At 47.1% G+C, this 19,802-nt stretch overlaps 1 protein-coding gene across 1 annotated transcript; it reads right to left on the bottom strand.

Moving 5' to 3' along the window:
* Window positions 1-3,625: 3,625 nt before the first annotated feature.
* On the bottom strand, window positions 3,626-19,222 carry PAX1 (paired box 1). Its single transcript, XM_053397504.1, has 5 exons — window positions 18,774-19,222; window positions 17,393-18,035; window positions 14,321-14,466; window positions 13,198-13,420; window positions 3,626-3,909 (listed from the first exon to the last, which is right to left on the bottom strand). Exons 1-5 carry the CDS (start codon window positions 18,954-18,956, stop codon window positions 3,809-3,811), a joined length of 1,296 nt encoding a protein of 431 aa, XP_053253479.1. The 5' UTR covers window positions 18,957-19,222; the 3' UTR covers window positions 3,626-3,808.
* Window positions 19,223-19,802: the final 580 nt, after the last annotated feature.

Raw genomic sequence — 19,802 nt, 5'->3', positions numbered from 1 at the left:
ACTTGAATACATCTAGACTAGCCAAGTATTCTTGTACTATCTCCTTAGTTTTTCTGGGCCGTGTTTCCTCTGCTGAATCCTTTGCTCCAAATTCTTCAGGTCGGGCATTGTTTTCTTTATCGGAGAAGACTGAGGCAAAGAAGGCATTGAGGAGTTCAGCCCTTTCTGTGTCCTCTGTTTGCATTTCACCATCTTCTCCTCTGAGTAACCCTACTGTTTCTTTGTTCTTCCTTTTACTACGAACATACCCATAAAAGCCGTTTTTGTTGCTTTTAACCTCTCTAGCAAGCCTGAGTTCATTCTGTGCTTTAGCTTTTCTGACTTTGTGTCTACACTTGCTGGCTATTTGTTTGAATTCCTCCTTGGTGGTTTCCCCCCTTTTCCATTTTTTGTACACATCCTTTTTTAATCTTAACTCAGTTAAAAGTTCTTTAGATAGCCACCCTGGCTTCTTTAGGCACCTTCCATGTTTCCGTCTCATTGGTATTGCCTGAAGTTGTGCTTTTACTATCTCCCTCTTAACAAACTCCCAGCCATCATGAACTCCCTTTCCTTTTAGTATTACTGTCCATGGGATCTCACCCAGCACTTCCCTAAGTTTTATGAAGTCGGCTTTCTTAAAGTCAAGAAATTGAGTCCTAGTATGCTTGGCTGCTCCTTTCCGCTGTATAGTAAACTTCAGAAGAGCATGATCACTTGCGCCTAATGATCCTTCCACTTCTACCCCACTAACCAGGTCATCAACATTGGTTAGGACCAGCTCTAAAATGGCTGTTCCTCTTGTTGCTTCTCCCACTTTCTGGACAATGAAGTTGTCTGCAAGGCCAGTGAGGAATCTATTTGACCTTATTCTCTTGGCTGAGTTTGACATCCAACAAATATCCGGGTAATTGAAGTCCCCCATTACTACTATCTCCCTTCCTTTTGCATGCTTGGCCATCTGTTCCAGGAAGGCGTCATCTATGTCCTCCATTTGGTTTGGGGATCTATAGTAAACTCCTACAATTCGTTGTAGACGGGCACCTAGTAACAGGACATTACTCAAAAGATGGGAGGTTGGACACCTCCAAGGTTCCACTACCTCCAGATAAGAATTTTCCCTTTGGAAGTATTGGGTCCTACAGCTGTTTTGAGAAAACTGACACCATGGGAAGCGGTAACTGTAATATCAGAGACAGCAGGAACATCAACCAAACATTAGGAAATATTCTAGGAAGAAGGTGGGGAGAGATCATGGAATTACTAGATCAGAACAAAAATGCAACATGACTTCACCATTGGTTACATATAATACTATTGGTGGAGACAGCTGCAACCTCCTGCTTCTCACTTCTCATTTTGAAAATATTCACTTGCCCCAGGAACACCCGCAGGGTCTTTTTAAAGAGAGGCACAGGGGGCTGTTGCTCCAGGCTTCACATATGAGGGGGCCTCACATCTGGAGGGGCCACATCAACGCTGGCAGTACTGCATTGTTTTTCCAACTCTTTTCTTTTAGAATCCCACTAATTTGAACAGTGGGGGGGGGGTCATAAACCAAACTCTACTGTCTTCTCATCCTGACAGCATGAGCAAGGTGTTTGCAGGCACAGACCGTGCTCATAGTAGTAACCAGCCCAGCCTTGGTTGGGTTTTTTATTATTATTACAATTATATCCCACCTTTTCCCTCCAAGAAACCCAAAGCAGCTTACACAATCCCCCCTCTTCTCCCTTTTATCTTCACAACAACCTTGTGGAGTAGGCTAGGGTGAGAGTCAGTAATTGGCCACTACGTCACCCAGTGAGTTTCATGGCCAAGTTGGGACTGGAACCTGGGTTTTCTGAGACCAGCACACTGTAGCGACCTCCCATAAACAACAGGGTCCTCAGTGCAGTGCCTAAAGGAAACAGGGAGCTCACAGAGACCTACCAGCCTGCCTTCTGGGTCTCTGCTCCCTTCATTGCCCCATTATAAATAATAATGCCCACTGGCCAGGCTTGCTGGCCCTCAAGAGAACATCTGACCTAAAAGTGGGTCCAAAAATATTGAAGACTATGGCCGAGCTCTTATCAAGAAGTACTAAAATCAACTAATATTTTACCATTTTGTATAGCTAATGTGCCGTGCAGTGCTATTTTTCTGGGAAAAGAGGTGCTGGAGCTCACCCTGAACTTCTCCCTTGTTCTCTTGGATTGGCCATGGTGCCCACCTGGGAGGTGCTGGAGTTGAGCTCTGGTGAGTTCCAGCTGAAAAAAAGCCCTGGTGCCATGGTATGTCACATTTGACAGTTACAAGCTTTGATATTTGATTACTGCCATGATAAATCACAAGCTATCAATAAGTGTACAGAGCTCAGCTTCTGAAGTAAAATTACATCTTCAACATTCAGATTTTGAGTTTCACATTTTGATAGATCAAATTTTAACCTCAAGCAACTGTCAAATATTTGAATACTTTTTTCAGCTGTAAAAGGTCAAAGTAGGGCTTTCCCCCACGAGGGGGTTATCTCATAGAATCGTAGAGTTGGAACAACCCATAGGATCATCTAGTCCAATGTCCTGCAATGCAGGAATATACAGCTGACACTTACAGGACAGGATCGAACCTGCAACCTTGGCGTTGTCAGCCCCACACTTTAACCAACTGAGCTACCCAGTGTGAAATCAACTGGGCTTGCTGCCAAGTAAACATGGTTAGGATTGTGCTGCTAAGAAGGTCTTCATGAGAAACAGAAGACCAGAGAATGGAATGAAGTCGCAAACAGAAGTTTTTGTCCATCTTTTATTTGTTTGCTATAAAAATATAAAATCAGAGAAGATCAATACAGACTTGTCCTTTTACACTAGGGGTTAGAGGCATGTATACACTGGCAAAAATAGGGCTTTCACAGCATAGAGTCAACGGGGCGGTGGGGGGGGGGGTAGAAAGCCTTGGAGAAGAGAGGGGAACCTATGTGCCTGCATCCGCAAGCCCAGAGCAAGGTTTCTCTTGCCACCTCATGTTTTGAAAACATGCCTTTTTGCTCACATTGCCAGTACCAAAACGCATCACAATTAAATTAAAAAAGAAGAGGGGGTGGAGTGCTCCTTCAAAAAGAATATAGATCCACCTTTGTTCATTTTGCCTATCTTTTGATGAGGAAGATTGTAAAAGACACAAATTGGGGATACTATTCTTTTTTGTTTGTGAGAATGCATTTCTCAAATATAGGGAAATATTTTTCAATGATTCATTTTTGTCCAAAAGAAAAAGTGCTACAATGACACTTTGAGGCCAGACCCATCCGAAGGAAAAAGCGAGCCCTGCTGTGAGGTGAAGTCAGAGTTGCAGAGTTGGCCAGCCGGACTACGAAGCAGTAAACTTTGGGTACTATAACCCATAAAACTGTCTTTTATTTTGAATCAGATGTCTTGGGAAAAGATCGGTTGCCCTTTAGAATTCTTTTATTTTCCTCATCTCAGTTGGGCATTTGAATGTCTGCAGCCAGTGACCAATAATGTTTTCATGGAGATTCCCCCTTGCCCTCAGGGGTATAAATCCAGTGCTGTGTGCCTTCATCTGAGACTCACAGAAAAGGTGGCGGTGGCAAAGCATTTGTGGTTGGTTGGTTTTCGCCCATATACCCCTCTCCTTGGGCTCAATGAGCTCTGGTCTGCGATCCAGTCAGGTTGGGGCCCCCACCACTGCTGCAGCAGCCTTGTCAACGGCCACAGCTTCTCCTCTCCTCAAACCTCGCTTTGCAGGGGGGTGGGGAAGAGTTGCTCAGGCTCTTTGCCCCCTCCAAGCTGCCTTCGCCTCAGACGCCATTTCCCGCCTCTTTCTCCCTCTAGGATGAGGAGGCTGGGGCAGAAAGTCCGTGGATGGAGGCTGCCAGGGAGTCTGCTGGGGTTTTGCCCCCAGGGCTGGAGGCTTGTTTTCTGTCCACAGCTGCAAGACAAGGGGGACGGGTTCTTGTTATTATTATCATTACCATCACCCCCCCCCCCCGCCGCCTTTCTTCCTGACAGGGACTCATGGTGACTTACAGATAAAAAATAAGAGCAGTTGGAAACATAGGGCGAAAACAACCATTAAAAACAATTTGACCTTGATAGAATTAGAACACACACACTTCTATATATTCTAGTAAAACCATACAAATAATTACAGTACAGTAAAAATAGTATGGCACCGTAGTATACTATAGTATGGCAGCCCTTCCATTAAAGAAGATAAAGAAGCGTGTGAAGCAAGTTGTGTCAGCAGCAGAGGCACAAAGGTGTGCTCAGAGATCACGCCCATGTTTCCTATAAAATTAATTAATTAATTAAGGCCCCATAACCCGACATCTGTACCTCAGGGAGGTGGTAAACTCTTCAGACGGCAAAAGGCCCTTCACCTCATGGAAGGCTCTGCCATACAAATCAATTCCAAGCACATGGAAAACTAGATATTACAAAGAAGGGCTCCAGCCTTTCCCCTGCTTTCCTATTTGTGGGAAACTTTTGTTTTCTCTTTTCTTTTTCTTTTCTTGGATGAGGAAACGTTCTTTCCAATATGCCACATGTAGTGGTACCACCCAGGCACACGTTTGCTGCCTCAGAATTAGGCCTTTAATCACATTAAAAGCCAGGACTAAAGGGCACCATCCATTATCTTCCATGGAATTTAGTTACAACTTCTTTTTTTTAGCTGGGTGGGACTATAAGGACTGAACAGAGTAGCATAGGTATATCTTGGGTTGCTTCACACCTTGTGGTTTTAAGGGATATTTGAGAAAATGTTTCCATTTACCCAATAAAGCTAACCTTTGATTGTGACAGAGGGTTTACATATGTATTGCGGAAAGATGTTTGGCTAGGATGGCTAAGGCTTCTCTAGGGTATGTAAGTACACATTTCCTGCTGCATAATGTGTCAAACAATTATATGCACACTGTCTGCATTTACAGTGCATGCACATACATGGGAAAGTGTGTCCCAGTCAGAGTTGCCAGGCAGGCATACATAGGTGTTGAGTTATGTTATGACTGTTAAGTCTTCTCCGATAAAGAAAACAATGCCCGACCTGAAGAATTTGGAGCAAATGATTCAGCAGAGGAAACACAGCCCAGAATAACTAAGGAGATAGTACAAGAATACTTGGCTAGTCTAGATGTATTCAAGTCTCCAGGGCCAGATGAACTGCATCCAAGAGTATTAAAAGAACTGGCAGATGTGATCTCAGAACCACTGGCAGTCATCTTTGAGAATTCCTGGAGAACAGGCGAAGTCCCGGCAGACTGGAGGAGGGCAAATGTTGTCCCTATTTTCAAAAAGGGGAAAAGAGAGGACCCAAATAATTACCGCCCAGTCAGTCTGACATCAATACCAGGGAAGATTCTGGAGCAGATCATTAAGCAAACAGTCTGTGAGCACCTAGAAAGGAATGCTGTGATCACCAATAGTCAGCATGGATTTCTGAAAAATAAGTCATGTCAGACTAACCTGATCTCGTTTTTTGACAGAATTACAAGCCTGGTAGATGAAGGGAACGCAGTGGATGTAGCCTACCTTGATTTCAGCAAGGCATTTGACAAGGTGCCCCATGATATTCTTGTAAAGAAGCTGGTAAAATGCGGTCTTGACTATGCTACCACTCAGTGGATTTGTAACTGGCTGACTGACCGAACCCAAAGGGTGCTCATCAATGGTTCCTCTTCATCCTGGAGAAGAGTGACTAGTGGGGTGCCACAGGGTTCTGTCTTGGGCCCGGTCTTATTCAACATCTTTATCAACGACTTGGATGATGGACTCAAGGGCATCCTGATCAAATTTGCAGATGACACCAAACTGGGAGGGGTGGCTAACACCCCAGAGGACAGGATCACACTTCAAAACGACCTTGACAGATTAGAGAACTGGGTCAAAACAAACAAGATGAATTTTAACAGGGAGAAATGTAAAGTATTGCACTTGGGCAAAAAAAATGAGAGGCACAAATACAAGATGGGTGACACCTGGCTTGAGAGCACTACATGTGAAAAGGATCTAGGAGTCTTGGTTGACCACAAACTAGACATGAGCCAACAGTGTGACGCGGCAGCTAAAAAAGCCAATGCAATTCTGGGCTGCATCAATAGGAGTATAGCATCTAGATCAAGGGAAGTAATAGTGCCACTGTATTCTGCTCTGGTCAGACCTCACCTGGAGTACTGTGTCCAGTTCTGGGCACCACAGTTCAAGAAGGACATTGACAAACTGGAACGTGTCCAGAGGAGGGCAACCAAAATGGTCAAAGGCCTGGAAACGATGCCTTATGAGGAACGGCTAAGGGAGCTGGGCATGTTTAGCCTGGAGAAGAGGAGGTTAAGGGGTGATATGATAGCCATGTTCAAATATATAAAAGGATGTCACATAGAGGAGGGAGAAAGGTTGTTTTCTGCTGCTCCAGAGAAGCGGACACGGAGCAATGGATCCAAACTACAAGAAAGAAGATTCCACCTAAACATTAGGAAGAACTTCCTGACAGTAAGAGCTGTTTGACAGTGGAATTTGCTGCCAAGGAGTGTGGTGGAGTCTCCTTCTTTGGAGGTCTTTAAGCAGAGGCTTGACAACCATATGTCAGGAGTGCTCTGATGGTGTTTCCTGCTTGGCAGGGGGTTGGACTCGATGGCCCTTGTGGTCTCTTCCAACTCTATGATTCTATGATTCTATGATTCTAAGTTATGTACACTTGGTACTTACAGTAGCTGCTGTGTGAAGTGGGAACAGACAGTGGCAGGGAAATTTCTGCCATGGGGACAGTGGACAGTTTTTCTCTTCTTTCTAGAACAACCATCAGTCCACAACCTAGCAAGCTTCATAACACTGGTTACTCAGAATCCCTGTAAAATTATTTTCTTTTCACTGTGGGGAATCAGAGCAAATGCTCTCCTTTGGCAAACTTCAGCAAAGGAGCCAATGAATTAAAATAATTGGGTCTTCTTCAAATAACAGTAGAGCGGACTATATATATTTACAAAAGGAGTCCTTTCACACGTGTCACTTGATCTCCCGTCACCTCATTCCACAGGGCTTGCTATCTAGAACTGTCAGCTGGCTGTGTGATTTGCCTCCACTGAAAAGTTATGTGAGCTGATATGAAACCTCTTTTGCTTCTATGATCTGTGGCAAGTCATTCACACATGGAAGTCACCACTTGACTGCAGCTAATGAACATGCATGTGTGAACATGATCAAAGAGTATTCTGCTACACCTGACAATCCCAAAACACCAAGGCATATCTTAAACATGGAAATATCAGGGACCTGTGGTTTGGAACACGCTATCATACAAGCACACTGCTCCAGCTCATTAGAAAAGAATGTGCACAGAAAAACTTGTCCCTGTAGCAACACCCACAACGTCACATAGAAAATTGTACAATCTCTTTTCTCAAAACAGGGCTCCTATCACACCCATTAACCGTCTCCTTCTCATACCTACCCAAAAGAAAGCGTTAAATGGATGTAACTAAATTTGTTCACATTCTACTACTGTCTGATTCCTCTTCCCTTTCTTGTCTCTCCCCACTCCCATGTGTGTCTTTCATTGGCATTTGCTTGCTAAATGGGTAGGAACCAGTCTTTGACTCTGTAAAATGCTTATTTATAAGTATTTAATATATGATTTTTAAAAAACAACCACCACCAAAGGTAGATTGGAAGGAGGAAGAGGCAAGGTGCAATATGAGCAACAACAACAACAAACCCTTTGACATGCAATCTAATTCTATGTTCCTAAACTGGGTCCATTATTCTGCATTCTGCAGATGGATCCCTTCACTCAGCAACACAATAAAAAGAGAAGCAGATGCTTTCAGGGGAGCTGCAATAAATCCAGCACTTGAAACCTGGCCTACTTTTGGCAGAGGATAAGAAGTACCCAGGATACCCTACACACCTGTGCTTAATACCTTCTGTACCTTTGCATAGCCATTTTCTAAATGCATTTACTTGGAATTAAGGTCTGCTCCTTTTATGGGAACCAGATTGCTTCCAAGTAATTTTGTTTAAGACTGCAGCTGCCCACTGCTTGCACTCCCTTTCCCAAATTAGAAGTAAATATTTAATTAGTATTAGAAGTGCTATTGATCTCAGTACTTAAATGCGCTAGAAACATAAACCACAATGAAAACTTACAAACAAATAGTTTAAGGTGGTGATATGCCTTAACACAATGATAAACTGAACTGAAATAAGATAATGTGAACATATTCTTGTGCCTGTTGTTTTAAATGTGTGTGTTTTAAAAAATCAAGTCTTGTGCAACAACCCTACCCCCAAATATGAAGCACTTTTTGTTTCAACAAAAATCCCCAGAAACAAAACTCACATGTGGAAACAATTTAGGGGTTCTCAAACTTTTATCTCTGGGCCACACTTTCAAAATAAAAATTTGCTTTTGCCACACCGAATTTTTTTATTGATAAGAAATACATATGAAAATCAAAAGAAACAACTCCTAGCAGCACTTGATTTATAACCTAGGACACAACTAGTTTATAATATGATCATGGGGCATTCATAAAGTGTAAAACACAAATCCTTCCCAAATAGAATTATAAACCAGCCTCTTACAGATGTACCTTAAGTATACATGCAAACTCAATATGAGGAATGAGCTTGCTTTTGCCAGGTAATCTCATTTATCTAGGTATAGTTTGAGACAAACTCTCATCTTTTCATCAACACAAAGAAACCTTTCCCTTTTCTGATCTTTCATATTTGTCGGAGTTGAAATCCCTGTTCACAACAATATGACATGGAGAACTATAGAAGAATAGCCAGTGTTCGTGCTCTCATTTTGAAAATGTATATATTCATATCATGCAAATTAAAAATAAAAATGATACTCTACTATACTGCACTGAAAAGTTTAACTGTTTCTTTGATTGTCTCTGACTCTTCTTGCCACACTTGCTATCCTCTCCTGCCGCACCCCTGGAGAACCACCGCAGAAGCCAGTGGAACAGCCCTGACAAGACAGCTCTTCCGCAGCGGCGCTAGAAGCCTCTGCACAAGGCATCCTTCTCTTGCGCTGTACTCATCTTATGCAGGAGAGGTTCCCTGCGGGTCTAGACGGGGTTCTGCCTCAGGCACCTATACAGCTGGGCTGGGTCGCGGGTTTCAGCACAAGGAGGTCACGCGCTGAGAAGCTGAACTCCACTCCGAGCCGCTTCGGTCCCCGCAGCCTCTTCTTTTCCCAAGCGCGTTTCTTATTTCCGGTTTGGTAAGGGAGGGAGGGGGAAAGGCAGGTGGGGAGTCAAGTAAGAGCGGAGGATGCACGACCCCCTCCCACGGCGCTCTAATCATCGGGCGCAACCCACTCCTTATACGTGATTGGGACGGAGCAGGGTTTGAACAAGAGTTTGCTGATGACACGTGTACCGTGGGCGATTAGAGTCCAAGTGCCCCCAGAGATAGTTAGGACTGGGGCACTCTGGCTTAAATGATTTGTGGATGTCAGGCTGGCAAGGACAGAGGCAGCTTGACTCCAGCTTCGAAACTAATCAGAAAGTGACTTTATTTCTGTAATTAAAAGCAAAACAAAAAACCCGTGAGCCAAGAGGCTGCATAGGTTTTAGAACCTGCATTTCATGCCGAAGTGCACCAATTCCTCCTTGCATGTTCCCAGTTGAAATTCTCAGACTTTGGCCGAAGCAACTTTGAAAATAAATAGTAAGAGCGACAACAGCTTATGCTGTGCTTAGAGCGCCTAGAGCCCTGCACGTCTTTCATCCTGCCGTCCTTACCTGCAAGGTAAATCACGGTGACCCCCAAATTCCGGAGGGGAGAGGGGGTGAGGCTGGGGCAAATGCAGCTTGCTTTAGGTAATAGAATGAGTTCGTGATATAGGCGAGATTTAAACCAGAATTGGCGATTCCATTACCAAACTATAGCAACAGTCGTGCCTTGTAAACGTTGCATCTCAGAGACACAGACTTTGGCTTGACTTACTGGGCTCCTCTCCACCTGCCGCATTTAAAAAGAAAAGGGGAGCCGCGTCTATTCCGTAGGCATTGACTCCAACTTTTGCCGAGAGTAAAGAAGTATTAACGGGGCATAAGACAAGAAACTCTGAAAAGAAACCATCTGTCTAGGGGCCACGTAAGAAAACAACCGCCTCAGGTCTAAGACATTAAAAAAGGAAGTCTCGACTCTGTTTAGCAGAAAATATCGGTTTAGCCACTGCGATAGAGGCCGGTTTTGTTAAAGGACAGTCAAAGGCTAAAAGGGCGCGCCTGTTTCTCATTAGGCAGCGTAGAACAGTAACACCACAATCCTAAACCCACGGATTCCAGTGTTTAGGATCGCAGCCTAGCACTGCATGTTCAGCAAAAGGAAAGCAGAAACGCCGGTTTCCACTGTAAAATACACTCTTGTGTTTTTCTTTTTTTTAAATTCACGCTTTTATTACAGACGAGAGAGAAAGGACTTGGGGGAGCTAACAGTTCTTCTAAAATACTTGATTCCCGCTAGTTTGTGAAACATGGTGCATTTGGAAAGACCAGACGAATCTGGCCACTGTATGTGCCATGAAATATCCCTAAAGGTAAAGGTACCCCTAACCTTAAGGTACAGTCGCCGACGACTCTGAGATTGCGGCGCTCCTCTGGCTTTTCTGGCCGAGGGAGCCAGGGTTTGTCCGCAGGCAGTTTTTCAGGGTCATGTGGCCAGCAGGACTAAGCCGCTTCTGGCGAACCGGAGCAGCACACGGAAACGCCATTTACCTTCCCGCCGGAGCGGTGCCTATTTATCTACTTGCACTTTGATGTGCTTTCCAACTGCTAGGTTGGCAGGAGCAGGGACCGAGCAGAGGGCGCTCACCCCATTGCAGGGATTGGAACCGCAGACCTTCTGATCGGCAAGTCCTAGGCTCTGTGGTTTAGACCACAGCGCCACCCGTAAATGGACAACAATTCACTTGAGTATGGCTCCATTTCCGACGGATCATTCGGTCATATATTTAAAAAGGCTGAAACAACTGGTATCTTTTGGATGAGGGTTCAACATAGCTCAATCCAAATCAACAGCAATTTTGTTGTTGGTTTCAGCGCATGTGAACTGGACCAACTAACTAGAAATTCGCTGGGGGGAAATGGCTCAGTATTATTTACAGTCCAGTCCTAATCACGTCTATTCAAAAGTTAATCTCTGAGTAGGATCCAATTCCCAGTAAGCGTTTTATTCTTAAAGTTAGATAGTGCACCAGAAAATTGGGGAAGTAAGAAAACGAAGCGGTAAAATATAAGCCATTTTGTTGTATTTGCAGACTTTAAAATCAAGTCTTGCAATGAATAGGTTAATTAATTAAAACTTCTTAGTTTATTTAAGAGAGAGAGAGAGAGAGAGAGAGAGAGAGAGAGAGAGAACAATTAGACTTCTCTTTATTGCTTCAGAAAACGGACTTGCTCCCTATCAAGATTTATGGTCAACTGCTTCCATAAAATGATTGCCTATGGTACTGAAATTATTATTTCTCTCAAATAAAATTAATCTCTGTCACGTCTCTGCGTGGAAGTGTGCGCTCTGGCTCATAGTATATTCCTGACCCATTTATTTTCTGTTCCATCGCCTGCAAGAAAAATATGCAAATACTACTTTCACTCAAAGGATGATTACTAAAACCCTGGATGGTTTTCCCAGAACTGCTCATTTTATTTTATTTTATGAACTGACACCTAAAGAGAGAGGAGGGGGAAAGGAAGGCATATTTTTCGAGTTAAGAGGTATTTCTTACTTTCTGTTTAACTGGCAGGCTTTGTAAAATATCTGAATTACTATATAAAAGTAAGTTTGGAAAAGTCTACGTGGTCTACTGAGGAGGGAGCTGTAGGGCTTTATTTTTAAAAACTTTCATTTTTGGTGGGCTCTTTCCTGACATTTTCATGAAACAAATGTCAGAACATCACAGAACAAAACTGCCTTTTTGTCTACCGTCTTAAGATAGTACTATTCATACCAGGAAGTAAGTCTCATTGAATTCAGTGGTGCTGAGCTCTGAGTAAACGTGCTTAGGTTCTTACCAGACAAGTCCCAGTGATTGCAATAACTGAATGAGCATTATTACTAGTGCATACTTTTGACACAGTCATGTTCTAAGTAAGGATACGCTGTCACAAAAATTTACAAAGGAAAAAGCAGAAAATCCGAACTCTGCCCTCGCTCAGAAAATTATCACTACTTCCCTTCTTTATTTTAACTTTTTAAAACATCTAACCCTTCCCGGCCACTTTCACGCACGCATGACGCACCAGTTTAGCGTCGTCAATCATTGTCAATAATTGCGCCAGGCTTAAATGGCGCCCACTTCGAGCTAATGCTGGGAAAAGGGACCACACACAGTTAGTGACTGCGCACAATGGATTATAAGGAAAATAAAAGGTACAGCTATAGGAAAGGCGCTGGAATAGCTTTGTACCGGGGCGAAGGGATGCAAGGGGAAAGAAAATATTTTGGCAGGATGGAGATTCTTTTCCCACCCGGAAAGCACCCCCGCCCGATGATTTAGCTCCTACAGATGCCTGAAGAGACACGGCAGCCCGAGGCAGACTCAAGAGCGGGTCTCTCTCTAGCGAGGACAGCAGTGACAGGCAGGAAACCCCCGAGGTCTCTTTTTCTCGCTCCTCCACGTGACCCAGCCTCGAGTCTCTCCCCGAGACATTTCCTACCAATACAGGGGGGTTGCTTTGGCCTTAACTATCCCCCACCCGCATCCCTTTTGAATGCGCAGGAAATTATTCCTCTCCGTGGCACCTACTCATTCTTCCCTCTCCGCCTTCGGAAAAAGAGGTTCGTTGGCCTGGCCGCCAGCTCCGTGGCCGCTGTGTGGAGACGCTTCCTTAAGGAAACTGGGCCAGCAAAGAATGGGAAGGGAGTAGCCAAGTCAGAGGCCAGGCAAGGAGGCAGCTGCCCTTGAACCAGGCAGCCCAGGTTACATGAACAGATTCCGGTTAGAGGCGCGCGCAGCCCCGATCTTCCGTGGGAAATAGATCCCACTGTTTTCCATGGGGTTTCCCACCCACCAGCTGAGTGTGCGTTGGGGTTACAATGCGGTGTTTCTCAAATGTGGGTCCCAGCAGTTACTGGACTGCAACTCCCACCACCCCTAGCTAGCAGGACATGGCCAGAGGGCAGGTGCCCCTGTTCCCTCGGCTGCCTTTCTCGCACCCCCGCGCAGGCAAGCCGGGGGCCGCCCTTCCCCTTTCCCTACCTTCTCGGGTGGGCTGCTTGAAGGCCGCTGTGGGAGCCGGGTCTCCCCCGTATATGGCCACGCCGGGCCCGTGGTGATGAGCCAAGGGGTTGCCTGGCGTCTGCCAGTGATGATGCGCCGGACTTAGGTAGCTTCCTCCCGGCCCGCCGTAGACTGCTTGGTTTGAAGACGGGTAGGCGCAAGGGGACAGGAAGGTACTGACAGCTGAGAGCCCGGGAGGCGGCTGAGAACAATAGAAAGAGAAAATAGTAGATGGCGGCGCCTACGAAAAGACAGGATTCTAAACATTGTCTTGGAAGTAAATTAAAATGGATTAGCAATGCCGTTCACTTTCAAGTAAGCGACAGGAAACTGCAACGAGTCTAAAGGGTGCAAAAACACCTGCACAAAAAGAGAGATAAGCTCTATTCTCCCTACTTAATGAGGACGCGCATCTCGTTCTGGAATCCTCCCTTCCTTAAGCGCAGAAAGTAGGACAAGCGCGCAGATAGTTAGCTTTTCAAAGAAGTGTTTGCTCCCGCGAAATTTACATAACTAAACGCAGGTAACTTCATGAAAACCTATGTGCAAAATGTGTGTTGCTGTAGGGGTTTTTCTAAACGAATAGTAAGATTTTTAAAAGAAAATAAATACTGTGGTGACCAGATCTGAGTAGAAAGTGTCAAAAGTTTTCTGTGCCTAAAGCAAGGAAATAAAGTAAAACAGAAATGCAAATTTACCATGTGAGGCAAAGAAAGGGTTTGTGACAATAATACATTCGAAAGGGCGGTTTGCTGTTCTACACACAGACACACACGCGGAGAGAGAGAGAATGTTTCTGTTCCACTTCTCTGGATTCTCCATTTGTGTGTTCTTTAGATATAAAGTCAGATGGTTTTTAAACAGGGGTGGGGGTGGGGGTGTTTTCAGACTCTCTTTTTAATACCTGCTTACAGCATTTTCGGTCATAGATGTCGTGTATTTTCCAGAGATCCACAGATCTTACATGAGTAAACGCACAACTGAACATTGACATTCTGCCCATCGCGCAGGAAGGGATGATCGTCATCGTGCTTACTTTTTTAGCTTCTTCCCCCACCCAGCCCGTCTCTGCCATTGAATTCCCGGCTGGCCGTGCTGTTACCTGGGGGTATTTAATGTCTGCTTCCGCTGCTGATTTGTCAAGCGCGCCGACACCTTGTCCGGCAGCAGGGAAGGTGGTCCTGTTCACACTGGGCCAGTCTTCTAGTTTGGGAGGGTAGGCAGAGCCATCTGTCCCAGCCAGAGCGCCTGGGATGGGAAAGAAATAGATGGGGGGAAATATTAACTCTCAGGACAGATGAGCTGTGCCCTCCGAGCAGGCTGGCTCGGTGAAGTGTCCCCGGGGGAAAGGACAAACTCCGAGGAAGATCCCAAACGTCGTTTGATTCAGTTCTCAGTCTTTCCTGTGCCAGTAAAGGATTATTCCAGACTTCTTTTTATTTCGCCCCTAACTGTAGTGCAACAGCCTCGTAAAAGAAGCTAACAACAAACGCAATCCAGATTTATTTATGAAGCGCTCGTTCCCAGCATCGCCGCTGCAGCCTCTGTTTGGGTGGGAAGTGCTTCGAGAATAAATTCTGGCGGAGTGGGGAGGCCAGGGGAGCTGAGCTTTCGGAAGACACGGGGGGCTCTCGGTGTTTTACAGGCAAGCTGCTCAACCGATCGGCTCTGAACGTCGCGTAAAACGCAAGGTTACAAACGAGGGTGATCCGAAGGGGAAACATATAGAAGAAATTGCGAGCCTTAAATTGCAAACAGCTTTTGCCAACATTTCATTTGAAACATATCTTCCACCTCCATGCCTATTCCATTTACACGGACCGGTTTTTGGCTCCCTTATCCTTCAGGAGGCCCATTTCAGATTGTGGGATGGGGCGGGGGGAGTTGTTCAGTGAGCAGGACAAGGTTCAGCAATTTCCTACTGCCTGCTCTTCGGTACATTCAATGTTAAACTGGGGGAACATATATTTTTAAAGCATTTGGGACTCCTTGCTTTATAGTTCAGTTCAGTAGAACTGTTACCGACTCAGGAGAAGCGGGAACCTCCTTTAGAGTAAAAGGATTTGTGTCTTTGGAATGCCTTACCTGGCGCATAGAGACCCATTAATTATATGGGGCTGAAACCAGATAGAGGTGCTCCTGAATACCTATAGTTTGAAACAGGGAGTGGGTGGGATGCCTCTTCCCCCCCCCTTTTAAAAAAGCAACCTGTAAATGCACTTGAAAGATGAATTATTCCATTAAGAACGAATAACTTCTCTACGTCTGTGACTGGCTGAATTTTATATCCACAAAGTGGAACATTCTCTCCCACATAAAGTCTTAACCTTTTTTTAAAAAAAGTGAGAGAACACGGTTTCCTCGTAATGAAACGTAGTAACAAATCGTAGAAGAGAACCAGAGCCTAAAAATACAATATTCCAAATAATTTGCTGCCTCTTCCTTCTAACAATGAGTCTGTGGGTCGTTTGGATCTCCTGAAGTTCTAGAAAATAAGTAAACTCTCAGCGAGAAGCGCTGGAATAAATCAACGAGGCTTTCTCAACCGGAAGGCGAGTGAACATTTTAGGAGGAAGGGGGAGAAAACCCCTCTCCCACATTTGATATTTGAAAAAAAAAAGGTAATCACGAAACGAACTTGCTGGGTCCATTTTTTCTTTTCTTTTCTCCTAAATAAAAAAGGAAGGGGAACAGTATAAGGGCTCCGAGCTTGCGGTTGGCAATCTATCATCGCTACGAAAATATTTTCCACATTTTTTCATAAGAAGTTCAAGATGTCCGGGCCCTCTTTGCAACAACAGCCGGAGTTCTGTCTGCTGAATTCTGGCCCTCCGGGTTCTTGCAGCAGCGGCTTCCAGGGCGCCTGTGGGCTTCCAGTAACGAGGTGCAGGAGATATTACCATGTGGCGCGTTGAGACGTGGGAGCATCTCATTCAAATCCCGGCTCAGCTATGAAAAAGACCCTCGAGCAAATCGCTAGCAGCTCTCAGCGCAAAGCAAGGATAGGCGACTTCTGTACTGGAGAGAGCGGGGGGTGGGGTGGGGGGAGTATATTTTGCCACATCCAGGGGTGTCATTTAGAAAGGTCAGAGGAGAACCCAGGAGTTCTATACATGGCTTTCGACAGAGTGACAGATGGGAGTCATGCCAAAGGCACAAAACCTTTTGCTTATCACAGGACAAACAAAAACAAAACCTGTCTGACCCGTGTTGAGAAACCTGCTATAATTCTTGGTAAGTAATAAACGTGAAACCGTGGGCAAGGCTTGTAAATACGCTGCCTTCTTTTGTCACGAAGATCTTGAATATATTCAAACCGGGATCTTTAAGGGTTGCTGAGACACTGTCTCCCTCACCAGCTTCATACACTTCACAGCGAAATGGCGCCACAACTACACAGTTCCATCCTTCCTCTGCCAGAGGTGGCGGGCCGTGCAAGCCACCCTAAGGGCCTCGCAGGGCACCTGCTCCCTAACCGCGAAGAAGAACTAACGCTGACTGCTGTACAGTTCTCTCTCCTTTCTTCGGGAAACAAGCTTGTTTCCAGCACGCCTTCACTCTGGTCCAAGTTTGGAGAAGCTTCGCTGCATATAGACCCCTCTGGCTTCCACGACCTTCAGCTGCCCATCACAGATCTAAAGTGCCTCAGGAGATTGTGATGAAGAGCCATAAGATCAGAATGGGCATCAATTGTTGTATACTAAATCTGCAATCCTATGTAAACCTTATTTTTGGAAAAAACGTGTAAAAACCCCATTGAACTCAGTGGGACTTGTTTGTTTGTTTTTATGTGCAGACTTAAAACGATGAAATTAAATAAAATAATAGTTCAAAAGCATGACTGGAGAAACTTTTTCTTTGGTTGGAGGCTTCTCTCTCCCTCCCCCTTCACTTTTTTCACGCACACACCCTCAACAGTTTTTGCATTTACGAAAACCAACAACCCCTTAAGCACAATTGCTTAGTCTTTAAATAGGCCCTACATTTACTGAACTGTCCGCCTTTCCCTCCCTCTGTTGCCTCTCCCAAGTCCTGTTTTACACTGTAGTGTCCTCGGGGCAGCAAACGATCTTTGTCACCCATCAAGAAGCTCCATGCGCCCCGATGGAGAGTAACAACAGCTCCGCCGCGCCGGGTGCAATAATGCACCCCCGACCCACCCCGACCCACTCACCGCTCTGCTCCATGAAGGTGCGGATGCCCAGGATGTTGCTGACCGAGTGAGCCGACGGCCAGGAGCGCGGGAGGCTGACGTGGGCGGCGGAGACGGGCGCTCCGGGGTGGCTGCCCATCTTGGTGCCGGCGGATGGCGCAGCGCCGGGGTAAGGATACTGATAGATGTGGTTGTAGGGCAGGGTGGGCTGCGGGGCAGGTTGCTTGCAGCCGCCACTGCCGGCGTCGTAGGCTCCTCCGGGCTGCGAAAGGTTGCCGATCTTGTTCCTCAGGATCCTGCTGATGGAGCTCACCGAAGGCACGTTGTACTTGTCGCAGACGCCGTCCGCCAGCAGCCGGTCGCGGATCTCCCACGCGAAGATGCCCGGGTCGCCCTGCTTGTAGTCTCGGATGTGCTTCACGACGTTGGGCGTGGTGACCCTGGGCTTGCTCCCGCCGATGGCGCCGGGGAGGATGGAGCCGGTCTCGTTGTAGCGCGCCAGGATCTTGCTCACGCAGCCGTGCGAGACGCGCAACTGCCGGCTGATGTCGCACGGCCGGATGCCCAGCTGCGCCAGCTCCACGATCCGCAAGCGAATGGCGTTGGGCAGCGGCCTCCCGTTGACAAAGACGCCGCCCAGCTGGTTCACTTCGCCGTACGTTTGCTCTAGAGGCAACCGGGGAGGAGGGAGGGGAAGAGAGGAGGGGAGAAAGCGCTAAATTCTTGCGATTGTGGCCACGGATGGAGGAGAGCTGCCTGTTGGGACTTAGCTGAGGGAGCAGCACCCTCTTCTAAAAATAAAATGTGGTATCATAATTGTTCCAGGCAAAGCTATCCTGGGCAACGATCACTTACTCCTTCAGCATCAGGAAATGGAATCCCCTCCTCATTCCACGCGGAAGGAAAGGCAATTCTTTTATAACGAAACGTCTCTGAACGCGAAATCTTAAGACCGACTAAAATATTTCAGGGTGTAAGTACTGGAACTCCCTGCCACCATTTTTTTAAAAAAGAGGAATGGAGACATCTACACATAGGAGAGGAGCAGTAGAGGGCTTAATGGAGGGTATTGGCCATTATAGCAAATTAGAACCTCCGAATGCAGGGGCAATCTACCACGGACTAGCAGACGCACTGGATGCTGAGGGAGAAGCCGGATTTCCAGAGACGTCTGGCTGAGGTCGGCGGGAAGTAGCCTGCCGGCCAGGATGGAAGGGGGCCGGCCGGGAGCCAGCGGCTAGCGGCGCTGCGGCGCGGCCGCTTCCTAAGCCCAAAGCGGCGGCCTGGAGAGCAAGGCGGCTCCTGGCTCTCTAGGCGAAAGCGCTCCTGTCTCGCCCAAACCTCCCCGCAAGCCGCGCGGCAGCCGCTGCCCGCCCTCCCTCCCTCCCTCCTGCCCACTTACCCATGGCCCGCTAGGAGAGGCGCCCGTCGATCCGCGGCCTCTGCCTGTCCGTCCCGGCGCCGGGAAGCGGGTGCATCGAGCGCCAGCCTCGCGGGGCCCCTCTCCACGCCCGCGCCCCCGGCCAAGCTGGAGCGGAGGCCGGGGCAGCCCACACGCCGCCCTCCGAGCTGCGCTGCTCCGCATCCGACGTCGAGAGGGGGCCACTGAACCCGCAGCTCCGGCCCGGCTCAACTTGACGTGTCTCCCACGCCAATCTCCGGGCTGGCGTCGGAGGTGCCGGCGCGGCTTTGGCCGCTCATTGGCTCCCGTCGGGTGTTCTTGGCCCGGGTGGGGAGGCCCGGCGAGCTGCGGCGGGCAGGGCTTGCCTGAGTTCCGCCCCGGCCGGAGCGCCCCCCCTCCTGCAAGTCGAGCCGGAGCAGACCCAGGCCGGACTTTAAGCGGCCCAGGCAGCGGGGTGCGCCTTCAACCCAAGCCGCCGCCCCCGCCCCTCCATCTCCCGCCGCCAGAAGACCCCCCCAAAACACCCCTGGAGGCGGTAGAGAGTGGGTGGCGCCCTCTTTTGAGTCACCATATATATTTTCCCCAATCAGGTGATCGCTGTCCTCTGGGTTCCTGTTTGAACAAGAGGGCCCGATCTTTTTGGAGGACAAAAAATAATTTCGCCTCGGTTGGGCTAGAATGACCTCCGCCAAGGCAGCGAGGTGGGTGAGGTCAGGTGGATCGCCTGACACTTGCAAATGTGCCCAGGTGGGCAGGGGTGGTCTCAGCGACCCGGTGCTAAGCAGAGATGCGGCGCGATCCTGCGCAGTTTGCGCGAAAGTAAATCTGCTTATGTTGAGGGCTGGGCGGGGTGCTTTTTACTTTCAGTGACGACACATCAAACTAAGCATATTTATCTCCAAGTAAATATGTATACACTCGAGTTGCACGACCCATTGGATCCGCTTCCTTTCGAGTAAGGAGGCAAAGGCCGTGTTTCCCTAAGTAATTCACCACTGGTTTCCAGCTAAGCAGCTAGTCAAAGATTGC

The sequence above is a fragment of the Podarcis raffonei genome, chromosome 7 (genome assembly GCF_027172205.1).
Source record: "Podarcis raffonei isolate rPodRaf1 chromosome 7, rPodRaf1.pri, whole genome shotgun sequence".
Lineage (NCBI taxonomy): Eukaryota > Metazoa > Chordata > Lepidosauria > Squamata > Lacertidae > Podarcis > Podarcis raffonei.
This window is presented reverse-complemented; position numbering and strand designations above follow the sequence as displayed.

Coding starts and splice junctions, on each gene's coding strand:
- PAX1 (XM_053397504.1), bottom strand. CDS start 18,956: ATGCGGAGCAGCGCAGCTCGGAGGGCGGCGTGTGGGCTGCCCCGGCCT. Junction 18,036..18,773: donor CCTCTCCTAGCGGGCCATGG/GTAAGTGGGCAG, acceptor TTGCCTCTAGAG/CAAACGTACGGCGAAGTGAA. Junction 14,467..17,392: donor CACCTTCATGGAGCAGAGCG/GTGAGTGGGTCG, acceptor TTCCCATCCCAG/GCGCTCTGGCTGGGACAGAT.